This window comes from Mustelus asterias, chromosome 14, assembly GCF_964213995.1.
Source record: "Mustelus asterias chromosome 14, sMusAst1.hap1.1, whole genome shotgun sequence".
In the NCBI taxonomy this organism is placed as follows: Eukaryota; Metazoa; Chordata; class Chondrichthyes; order Carcharhiniformes; family Triakidae; genus Mustelus; species Mustelus asterias.
This window is the reverse complement of record NC_135814.1, coordinates 59797536-59810392: the sequence shown is the minus strand read 5'-3', so window position 1 is coordinate 59810392 and position 12857 is coordinate 59797536. Positions and strand designations below refer to the sequence as shown.

At 42.5% G+C, this 12857-nt stretch overlaps 1 protein-coding gene across 1 annotated transcript in view; it reads left to right on the top strand.

The window, feature by feature from the left end:
- prkra (protein kinase, interferon-inducible double stranded RNA dependent activator) overlaps window positions 1-12857 on the top strand; it is a 37581-nt gene that overhangs the window by 12780 nt on the left and 11944 nt on the right. The window contains exons 3-4 of the mRNA XM_078228484.1: window positions 7756-7858; window positions 8083-8158. Of these exons, the coding sequence (XP_078084610.1) occupies window positions 7756-7858; window positions 8083-8158 (179 nt within the window). The remainder of the gene's footprint in view (window positions 1-7755; window positions 7859-8082; window positions 8159-12857) is intronic.

The window sequence follows — 12857 nt, the reverse complement described above, 5'->3', positions numbered from 1 at the left end:
AAAGCAGAAGATCAAGACAGGAATGGGCAGTGTTATTTTCTTTACCATTGATTGCACTTGTTTGAGAACATTTCACTATCTTAAAAAAAACTTGAAAATACTTTAAGATTGCAAAATGACCCGAATTACTTTAAAACTCTTTGAAAGCAGTTTACTGTGCTAGGCTGCTACTAGTAACAACTGCGATGTAAAATTTGCTCTGAAAAGAGCTGTTGTTACCTTAAGAGTCCCTTTAGAAGAACTAGTGGGCTTGAACATTTTGGGCAGTGCATCCTGCCTGTCATCTGGAGGAATGAGCAGAATAAGTGACACAGACGATATGAATTAGGGGACGGGAATATGGGTGGGAACTCACTACTGATTGGTCAGGCTATTGTGTTTGCAATAGGTCAGTCAGTACCTGTGAACATTCCTGCTTCTGATTGGTCAACTGTGCAGAATAGATGGTAATGTGTTTCTTGAACAAGAATAGCCAGATGTCATTGATGAGAAAGTCTTGGGGGAGGGTGTGATATTGGTAGATTGATATCTTGTATGTCAGTGCATGATGGATCAGGCTAGAGTTTGACCACTGGATGTGGTGGTTGAAAGTGTTTGTTGATAACTGACTTTTCCCATTCACCGTGTTTGATGTTATGTGAGACTACTGTGTAGGCTGTGGCATGTTTCCCCACTAATGGGCAAATCCACATATGATGTCTCCAACTCAAACATTTCTTTAAGAGAACACAACAAACCTCAATCAAGACACAGTGTCAGTTCCAACATTGAGTCAGTCTTCACCAATGTTCCCATTCCAGAAGATTGTCTTATCATCAGGCAATGTTTGGAAGATGACATCTCCTTGTCTAACAGAATTGTGATATCATTGGATCAGACTTAATCTTCTATAGATGTGCCTAAATTTAACATAATTCCAAATTCAAACAAACAAATGGTGTTGCTACGTGATCTCCATTGTCACTAGTCAGTGCTAACATCTTGTTAAACCAAGGGATAAAGGGGGAGGTGGCTAGATGGGTGGAGAACTGGCTTGGTCATAGAAGACAGAGGGTGGTATTAGAAGGGTCTTTTTCCGGCTGGAGGCCTGTGACTAGTGGTGTACCGCAGGGCTCTGTATTGGGACCTCTGCTGTTTGTGATTTATATAAATGATCTGGAAGAAGGAGTAACTGGGGTGATCAGTAAGTTTGCGGACGACACAAAACTGGCAGGACTTGCAGATAGTGAGGAGCATTGTCAGAGGCTACAGAAGGATATAGATAGGCTGGAATTTTGGGCAAGGAAATGGCAGATGGAGTTCAATCCTGATAAATGCGGTGATGCATTTTGGTGGGAATAATGTAGGGAGGAGCTACACGATAAATGGAAGAACCATAAAGGGTGTAGAGACGCAGAGGGACCTGGGTGTGCAAGTCCACAGATCTTTGAAGGTGACGTCACAGGTGGAGAAGGTGGTGAAGAAGGCATATGGCATGCTTGCCTTTATAGGACGGGGCATAGAGTATAAAAGTTGGGGTCTGATGTTGCAGATGTATAGAACGTTGGTTCGGCCGCATTTGGAATACTGCGTCCAGTTCTGGTCGCCACACTACCAGAAGGACGTGGAGGCTTTGGAGAGAGTACAGAGGAGGTTTACTAGGATGTTGCCTGGTATGGAGGGGCTTGGTTATGAGGAGAGATTGGGGAAACTGGGGTTGTTCTCCTTGGAAAGACGGAGGATGAGGGGAGACTTAATAGAGGTGTATAAAATTATGAAAGGCATAGATAGGGTGAACGGTGGGAAGCTTTTCCCCGGGTCGGTGGTGACGTTCACGAGGGGTCATAGGTTCAAGGTGAAGGGGGGGAGGTTTAACACAGATATCAGAAGGACATATTTTACACAGAGGGTCGTGGGGGCCTGGAATGTGTTGCCGGGCAAGGTGGTGGAGGCGGACACACTGGGAACGTTTAAGACTTATCTAGACAGCTATATGAACGGAGTGGGAATGGAGGGATACAAAAGAGTGGTCTAGTTTGGACCAGGGAGCAGCGCGGGCTAATTGTTCTTTGTTTCTCGTTTCAAGGCTTCATTCTATGATCATCTTGCTGGTGCCAGTACAGAGCGAGACTGCGGATAGTTGGGAACCTGTCTCGGGGGCAGGGAATTCATATGGTGTTCGTGGAAGTGGAAATGAATAGGGTTGGGAAGCATTTTCCGATCAGGGCCAGTGTGATCTCCTGGACTCGTTTCGATCGCCTCGGGGTCGGAGAGGAATTTCCCAGATTTTTTTTCCCCCACATTGGCCCTGGGGTTTTCACTCTGGGTTTTCGCCTCTCCCTGGAGATTACATGGTCTGGAATGGGGCGGTGGGGGTGAGTTAATAGGTTGTGATGAACAAAGCATCGTAGCTGTGAGGGACAGCTCGGTGGATAGGATATTAGTATGTAGATAGGCTGGAAAATTGGGCGGGGATCCTGGATTCAGGACTCAATCCTGGACCGGGGAGCGGCGCGGGCTTGGAGGGCCGAAGGGCCTGTCCTGTGCTGTATTGTTCTTTGTTCTTTGTTCAAGCAGCATTTCAATCAGCTAGACTTCAAGCTAAGCTCCGATTTTGGTAATTCAGGTATCTGTCAGTGTGAGTAGGCTTATGGAATCATAAAATGGTTACAGTACACAAGATGGCCAATTGGTCCATCATATCTGCTGGTTCCCTGAAGGTGCAATTCACCGAGAAGCGCTCTCCTACCTTCTCCCTCTAGCCGTGCACATTCTTCCTCTTCAGATAATCCAGTTCCCACTTGAATGCCTCAATTGAACCTGTCTCCACTTCTCAGGAAGTGGATTCCAAATCCTTACCCATCACTGCATGAAAATGTTTTTCCTCTAGTCTCAATTGCTGCTTTTGCCAATTATCTGAAATCTCTGTCCTCTGATTCACAATCCTTCCACCAATGGAAACAGTTTCTCCCTATCTAGTCTGTTCAGATACTTCATCTCAAATTAAATCTCATCTCAACCATCTCGTCTCGAAGCAGAACATCCATCCTAAGGCGCGGTGCCTCGAACAGAATGTAGTGCTCCATTCGAGGCCGAACCACGGTTTCATACAGATTTAACATAACTTCCTTGCTTTTGTACTCTGCCATCGATAAAGCCCAAAATGCTGTATGCTTGATTAACTGCTCTCTCAATCAGTCCTGTCACCTTCAATGATTTCTGCGCACATTATGCACTCTGTACACAGTGTGCTGGCTGGGGTGATAAACCTGGTGTGTGATGGAATACTCTCCACTTGCCTGGATGAATACAGCTCCAAAAACACTCGAAGCTTGACACCATCGAAGACAAAGCAGCCTGCTTGATTGACACCCAATCCACAAACATTCACTCCACCACCGAGAACAGTGGCAGCAGTGTATGCCATCTACAACGTGCACTACAGCAACTCACCAGGGCTATTTATGCGGCACCTTCCGAATCTATAACCATTATCCAGTTAATGGTAGGGCATTGGGGAGAGCTATAGAACAAAGAGATCTAGGGGTACTGGTTCATAGCTCCTTGAAAGTAGAGTCACAGGTGGACAGTGTAGTGAAGAAAGCATTCGGCATGTTTGGTTTCATCGGTCAGAACATTGAATACAGGAGTTGGGACGTCTTGTTGAAGTTGTACAAGACATTGGTAAGGCCACACTTAGAATACTGTAAACAGTTCTGGTCAACCTATTATAGAAAGGATATTATTAAACTAGAAAGAGTGCAGAAAAGATTTACTAGGATGCTACCAGGACTTGATAGTTTGAGTTATAAGGAGAGGCTGGATAGACTGGGACTTTTTTCTCTGGAGTGTAGGAGGCTTAGCTGATCTTATAGAGGTCTATAAAATAACGAGGGGCATAGATCAGCTAGATAGTCAATATCTTTTCCCAAAGGTAGGGGAGTCTAAAACTAGAGCTCATAGGTTTAAGGTGAGAGGGGAGAGATACAAAAGGGTCCAGAGGGGCAATTTTTTCACAAAGGGTGGTGAGTGTCTGGAACAAGCTGCCAAAGGTAGTAGTAGTAGAGGCATGTACAATTTTGTCTTTTAAAAAGTGTTTAGACAGTTACATGGGTAAGATGGGTATAGAGGGATATGTGGGCAATTTTGACCAGCTTGGGGGTTTAAAAAAAAGGGGCGACATGGACAAGTTGGACCGAAGGGCCTGTTTCCATGCTGTAAACCTCTATGCTCTATGACCACTATCATCTAGAAGGACAAGGACAGCAGGGAACACTGCCACCTGGAAATTCCCCTCCAAGCCATCATCATCCTGAGATGATGTTCACGAGGTCGGCACACCACCTCAAGGCAATTAGAGATGGGTAATAAATGTTGGCCTAGCTCGTGATGCCTGCATCCCATGAATGAATTTTTTAAAAAGACTGTAGCAGGGCACTTGGAAAATTTCAGGGTAATCAGGCAGAATCAAAGGGAAATCGTGTTTAACAAATTTATTGTTGTTCTTTGCGGAGGTAACATACGCTGTGGATAAAGGGGAGCTGGTGTATGTACTGCATTTAAATTTTTAGAAGGCATTTGTCACATCAAATATTGTTGTGAAAAATATAAGTTTGAGGTGTAGGGGGTAGCATACTGACATGGTTAGAAGACTAGCTAGCTAACAGGAAACAGGGTCGACACAAATGGGTCGTCTTCTGATTGGCAAGATGTAATGAGTGATGTGCCACAGGGATCAGTGCCTCAACTTTTTACAATTTATATAAATGATTTGGATGAAGGGACTAAAGGTCTGGTTGCTAAATTTGGTGATGACACAAAGATAGGTAGGATTATAAAATGTGAAGAGGATAATGCCACTTTTCTCACCTGCTATCGGCCTTGGCTGATATTCAGGAAAATTTTGCCCTTTAACATAAACGCAAGTCAGTGGACATTTAAGTCTAACACAGCCATTGAAGAAGCTCCACTCCACCCTTCGTACCCAAAAAGATAAAACATAATCTCAACTAAACCAGGAATTTACAGCATACCATGTGATTGTGATTGTATATAACTACCTCTTTCACATGTTCTAATCATTCCTCCGGATGACAGGCAAAGTACATGGCCCGAAACATTGAAGTCTAAGAGTTCTTCTAAGTGAACCCTTGTGAGGTAACATCTGCTCTTTGCAGGGCGAATTTTCCATGGTGTATCTGCAAAATTATCTTACTCAATGTACCACTCTCACTGTGAAAACCTTCAAACAACCTGACTTCATAATTGGCTGATGGCACCTTGAGCTAAACGGGTTTTCTTTTTGTTTAATATGTATGTTTTTCTCATTATGGTGAATAAGCAGAAGTTAATCTTTTAAAAATATTCAACCTGAACTTTAGTTACAACATTGTATCTGGATATATTTAAACGTATATTTGTCACAGTGTAAGGTTCTCAATAAATATCTGGGCCTGGATTTTATGGCCCCTCTTGCCCGGCAGGATATTATGGTCCCGCTAAATTTAATGTAGATTTCCACCGGGGGAAGACATGCAGTGGCAGAGTGTGCATTCAAATACATGTACAAGACCCACCCATCAAACAAATTAGGAGATGGATCAATTCAACTTAAACAAGCAAAAACTAATGTGAAGTGGCACAGTATGTAAATATCAGCATTTTATGCAATTAAAACCTAGAATCAGGGCTTGTAAGGTAGGCGCAGTTTCTGCAAAGTCGACTGATTGAGGAGCAGATTTGGATAATTCTCAAGCATTTCATACCTTGCCTAGTTAACTTAATGGATTTGAAATAAATGACACAATTGAAGTCTGCTGATTTGCAGCTTTTGCATGCTGCTTCAATATACAAAAATGAACTTCGTGGCAATTATCTCACCCCTTAAGAAGCTAACTTGGGAGAAATTATTGCATTCACTTTCACAAGTGGAACGTGCAGAAATTAACAATCTGGTATAAATGGATTTAGAAGATTGATGCCACCAGATGCTATTTGGGTCTGGAAAAGCAAATACTGGAACACCAAATCTTGGTTCCAAAAGCATAACATGGAAAATGGGAATTTGAATGAAAGGGGAGACATTCCAGTTTTCAATGGCAATACAGTGCACCTGCATCCAGAATTCTCAATATTTTTCTATTGTTATTCATTAATCATTACATTCAATTTTTGTCCTGAATTTTTTACTAAGCACATTTTCCTATAAATTGTACATAGTCTTTGGTTATTATTTGTTCTTGGGATGTTGACAATGCTTGCATAAAAGCATTTATAATCCATCCCTCACTGCCCTGAGACCATTAATAGTGGACTGCAATTTTGAACATTAAGGGATGATTTGATTGAAATTTTCAATATGTTAAGGGAAACAGAGAAGATCAATGTTTTTGGAGGCGTCCAGGAAAAGGGGGCATAGCTTAAGCTTCAGAACCAGGCCTTTTAGGATTGAAACTAGGAAATTAAAAGTTGTGAATTTGGGAAATCTGTCCTCCACACAGGGTGGTAGAAGTTCAAAATGCTCTTCTGTAAACAGCAGCTGATGATCGATCAATTGATAATTTTAAACCTGAAATATAGATTTATGTTAACCAAAGGTATGAAAAGATGTGGGACAAAGGCAGGTATGTGGAGCTATATCAGATCAGACGTGACTTCATTGAACGGTGGAACAGGTGTGAAGGCCTGAATGGTCAACTTCTGCTTGTATTTTCCTATGTTTTAGACTAAAAGACCAAAGTGGTTACACCCACTTCTAATACTTTTCTTTTGGTGGTGAGGGCAAAGTGAGGAGAAATTGGAACCAAAGCAGTGCTTGAGCCTCTTGAGTTTGCCAGTGTAAAATCTGGACGATGTGTTCCTGGTTTGAGTTTGCATTTAAATACAGTATTTTCACAGTGGGGCTTTGCTTCCTCTTTACCATGTCTGGGTCAACATGTCTTCATTAATTTCCCTCTGCATCATGAAGGGGGAATCAAGCTTGCTTGCTTTCTTTGTGCCAATAATTACTTTATTTTGTTTTCCTCAAGTTTTGGTAACTTGATACCAGTTGTTTTGTTCCATTGTTTTGACCAAAAATAAGGCAGTGTTGATAATTTGTATATGCACTGTATTCTAGTACTAGAATTGTCTGATGTAAAAATTAAGTTACAGTTATGTGACCAAACATTGTTTTACCATCCCATCATTTGTAAGTTCTGTAGATGACTAGACTGATTAATTATACTATTACAATCATTGGGCAAATTAAACAATGGCCAAAATTTCCTGGGTCCATCATGGTGGGATCCACCATGAGAAATTTAGCAGGCCTGCCAAAACCCCATTGACTTCCAGCAAGACCAGATGATCCCAGCAGTGGGTGGAGCCAGAAAATCCCACCCTGTCACTTTTACTTATAAGAACCCACATTACTTTTTGCTCCAAATGGGACATAAATCCTGGGTGGCATTTTGAATCCATTAGAAGTAAAGGAATAATAGGACAAACATGTAAATTGTCACACTATCAATCACGGTAGAATTGATTGCATGTGTGTAATAATGATATAAAGTATAATTATATATATATGCTCATGCTGTGTGTACCTTTTAATTGCATTCTGGGCTTTGTCTACATTCTCTTCTCTGCATCCAGGATAGATGAATGTAACCTTGTTTTATTTAGTGTTTCAGTGGAATATGTTTTTATAATCAATATCCTAATAATTAGAGTTTTTAAAAACTATAGTCAAATGTTTCCATCCCAAATAGATAATTAGTATTTCCATGTTTGTAGGCCAGGGTCAAAGCAAGAAGGCTGCAAAACACAAAGCAGCAGCAGCTGTCCTTGCTGTTCTGAATGGAGGAAGTCTGCAAGACTCTGTATGTGATGGCATAAGGTGAGCAGGCGGCTAGATTTCATAAATTGACTGATTATTTAATTTGCACTCTTACTATGTAGTTAGCACCTGACCAAATACAGAGCACATTTCTATTTATTGAAATTTTTTGCTTTTAACAGTACAAGAGATCAAAATGTTTAAAAAAGAAATGAAGTACCGTAATGCTTTATTCCTGGACTGGATGTTTTATGAAATACATATATCAGTTACTCTCTTTTCAGCTATGCTTTGCCAAATTCTGAACCCATTACCTCAAAGCAGCCACACAATCCTCCCAACCCTATTGGTACACTTCAGGTGAGATGAGGATAGTCCTCTTTCTTTCATATAATTTGTGGTTTTAATTGTAATCTGTTTGCTCTATGACTGCATTGGTATTTTTTGGTGCAATTCATTTGGGATTATTATAGCAGTTGTAGTGTCAGGCGGAGTATAAATCAGGAAACTAAAGATGCATATAACAGGAGGTTAGCTTAATTTTCATATTGACTGAGGAAGCCAAATTTTCAGTAATAATGAGAGCAACTTTATGGAAATATACAAGATAATTTTGTAGATCAGTGTGTATATAAACCATCAAGGGTACAGCCTATTTTAAATCTGGTATTGTGTACAATGAGAGGATTAATTAATCTTGTAATTAAAAACCTGTAAGGACTAGTTAGCAAAACATGATAGAATTTTATATTGAATTGGAGAGTGATCTCGTCAAGTCTAAAACTAACGACATAAATCTGAGTAAATCAAATTACGTAGGTATGAGGAATGAGTTGTCTAAAATAGATTGGGAAACTAGGTTAAAATATATGATGGATGACAAACAATGATAAACATTTTAAAAATTAATTTATAATTTGCCACAAATATGCATTCCCTTAAAGAATAAAAACCCAAAGGAAATCATGGTTAAGAGGAAAAGGGAGAAGCTTATTAAGTTGCCAGAAAGAGTAGCAAGCCTGAGTATGGGGAGGATTTTGGAATTCAATGAAGAGTGACAAATTGGTAAAGGAGCAAATAGAATATGAAAGTAGTCTACAAAGAGACTTGCGGTTGAAATTTCATTGCTGGCACAGGAACACAAAGTCCAATATTTGAGGTGGTGGCCAATCTAATAGATTCTGAGGCTGGAAGGCCAATAGGAGGACCGCCAACCCTGAAAGCCCACTGTCTGTTGTCAGAAATGCTAATATAAGTAAGGCCATATGGGTAGAACTCGGGAACAGGAGCAATCGCACTGTTGGGATTGTACTACAGACCTCCTGACAGCCAGCGTGAAGTGGAGGAACTGATATGTCAGCAGATTATGAGAAGATGGAAAAACAACAGGGTTGTTGTGATGGGCGATTTTAACTTCCCCAACATAGACTGGAATTCCTTTAGTGCCAGGGACTTGGATGGGGCAGAGTTTGTTCATTGTGTCCAAGAGGCAATATGTAGGTAGTCCAACTTGGGAAGGGGCTATCTTAGACCTTGTTCTGGGAAACTAGCCCAGACAGGTGATTGATGTCTCAGTGGGGGACCATTTTGGGAACAGTGATCACAAGTTTCAAGATACATGTAGAAAAGGATAGAAGTAGTCCCAGAATGAAAGTACTGAACTGGGGAAAGGTTAACTATGACAGTATTAGGCATGGTGAGATAAAAAGGGAGGAGGTATTGGAGGTTTTGAAAAAATTAAGGGCCAGGTAGAGTGTATCCCAGAATACTGAGAGGGGCAAGGGACAAAATTGCTGAGGCTTTGGCCAAAATCTTTGTATCCTCTTTAGCCAGGGGTGAGATACCAGAGGATTGGAGAGTAGCTAACATTGTTCCTTTCTTTAAGAAGGGCAGAAGAGACAATCTGGGAAATTACAGGCCTGTGAGCCTTACATCAGTGGTGGGGAAATTATTGGAGAAGATTCTTAGGGACAGGATGTACTCACATCTGGAAGAGAATAGGCTTATTAGCATTGGGGACACAGTTTTGTGAAGGGGAGGTCGTGTCTCTCAAACTTGATTGAGTTCTTTAGAGGAAGTGACAAGAAAAATTGACCAGGGCAGTGGATGTTGTATATATGGACTTTAGTAAAGCCTTTGATAAGGTTCCTCATGGCAGGCTGATACAGAAGGTGAAGTCATATAGGATCTGAGCTGAGCTGGTAAGATGAATACAAAACTGGCTTGGGCATAGAAAGCAGAGAGTAGAAATGCAAGGGTCCTTTTCTAACTGGAGGTCTGTGATAAGCGGTGTTCCACAACGATCAGTGCTCGGGTCTCTGTTATTTGGATGGAAAATGAACAATCTATTTTAGACAACTCATTCCTCATACCTACGTAATTCCTTTGTAAACAAGGTAGTTTTTTAAAATGGTGAGAGACTGATAAATGTTGGTATTCAGAGGGACTTTGGTGTCCCTCAGTTTATATGAGGAGGTAGGACCTGAGACAGGCAAGCCAACAAAATGAGGAGGTAGGATCTGAGGCAGGCAAACCGACAATTTACCACCATCAGCTGGATTGCAAGTCAGCCACCATGATCCACCATAACTCCACTTCGAGGAAGAGGGAAAAGAGGATACAATAGGCCAGTTTACCTGAAATCAGTGGCTGTGAAAGTGCTAGAATATATTTTTAGGCCCATGGTAATCGAACACTTCGGGGAATTATAGTAAGATTAGACCAAACAAAGAACAATACAGCACAGGAATAGGCCCTTCGGCCCTCCAAGCCCGCGCCGCTCCCCGGTCCAGGATTGAATCCTGAATCCAGGATCCCCGCCCAATTTTCCAGCCTATCTACATCCTAATATCCTATCCACCGAGCTGTCCCTCACAGCTACGATGCTTTGTTCATCACAACCTATTAACTCACCCCCACCCCCCCATTCCAGACCATGTGATCTCCAGGGAGAGGCGAAAACCCCAGGGCCAATATGGGGAAAAAAAAATCTGGGAAATTCCTCTCCGACCCCCTGTGGCGATCGAAACGAGTCCAGGAGATCACACTGGCCCTGATCAGAAAATGCTTCCCAACCCTATTCATTTCCACTTCTGCTTTACGAACACCATCTGAATTCCCCGCCCCCGAGACAGGTTCCCAACTATCCGCAGTCTCGCTCTGTACTGGCACCAGCAAGATGATCATAGAATGAAGCCTTGAAACGGGAAACAAAGAACAATTAGCCCGCGCCGCTCCCTGGTCCAAACTAGACCACACTTTTGTATCCCTCCATTCCCACTCCGTTCATATAGCTGTCTAGATAAGTCTTAAACGTTCCCAGTGTGTCTGCCTCCACCACCTTGCCCGGCAACACATTCCAGGCCCCCACGACCCTCTGTGTAAAATATGTCCTTCTGATATCTGTGTTAAACCTCCCCCCCTTCACCTTGAACCTATGACCCCTCGTGAACGTCACCACCGACCCGGGGAAAAGCTTCCCACCGTTCACCCTATCTATGCCTTTCATAATTTTATACACCTCTATTAAGTCTCCCCTCATCCTCCGTCTTTCCAAGGAGAACAACCCCAGTTTCCCCAATCTCTCCTCATAACCAAGCCCCTCCATACCAGGCAACATCCTAGTAAACCTCCTCTGTACTCTCTCCAAAGCCTCCACGTCCTTCTGGTAGTGTGGCGACCAGAACTGGACGCAGTATTCCAAATGCGGCCGAACCAACGTTCTATACATCTGCAACATCAGACCCCAACTTTTATACTCTATGCCCCGTCCTATAAAGGCAAACATGCCATATGCCTTCTTCACCACCTTCTCCACCTGTGACGTCACCTTCAAAGATCTGTGGACTTGCACACCCAGGTCCCTCTGCGTCTCTACACCCTTTATGGTTCTTCCATTTATCGTGTAGCTCCTCCCTACATTATTCCCACCAAAATGCATCACTTCGCATTTATCAGGATTGAACTCCATCTGCCATTTCTTCGCCCAAATTTCCAGCCTATCTATATCCTTCTGTAGCCTCTGACAATGTTCCTCACTATCTGCAAGTCCTGCCAGTTTTGTGTCGTCCGCAAACTTACTGATCACCCCAGTTACTCCTTCTTCCAGATCATTTATATAAATCACAAACAGCAGAGGTCCCAATACAGAGCCCTGCGGTACACCACTAGTCACAGGCCTCCAGCCGGAAAAAGACCCTTCCACTACCACCCTCTGTCTTCTATGACCAAGCCAGTTCTCCACCCATCTAGCCACCTCCCCCTTTATCCCATGAGATCCAACCTTTTTCACTAGCCTACCATGAGGGACTTTGTCAAACGCTTTACTAAAGTCCATATAGACAACATCCACGGCCCTTCCTTCGTCAACCATTCTGGTCACTTCTTCAAAAAACACCACCAGGTTAGTGAGGCATGACCTCCCTCTCACAAAACCATGCTGACTATCGTTAATGAGTTTATTCCTTTCTAAATGCGCATACATCCTATCTCTAAGAATCTTCTCCAACAACTTCCCCACCACGGACGTCAAGCTCACCGGCCTATAATTACCCAAGTTATCCTTCCTACCCTTCTTAAATAACGGGACCACATTAGCTATCCTCCAATCCTCTGGGACCTCACCTGCGTCCAGTGACGAGACAAAGATTTGCGTCAGAGGCCCAACGATTTCACCTCTCGTCTCCCTGAGCAGCCTTGGATAGATTCCATCAGGCCCTGGGGATTTGTCAGTCTTTATATTCTCTAACAAACCTAACACTTCCTCCGAGTCAACATAGATGCAGGAGAATAGTTTGCCTAATGTATTGTTTTGGGGGGCTGGGATTAACAGGGTAGATGAGGGGAAACCAGTGGATGTGGTGTATTTGGATTTTTAAAAAGCATTCAATACTTTACCACACAAGAGTTTATTGGACAAAATTAGGGCTCATAGGATTGGGGTAGTATATTAGCATCAATTGAGGATTGATTAATGGACAGAAAACAAAGTAGCAGCTAATAAACAAGTAATTTTCAAATTGACAGGCTGTAATTAGCTGAGGGGGTGGTGGTGGGGTAC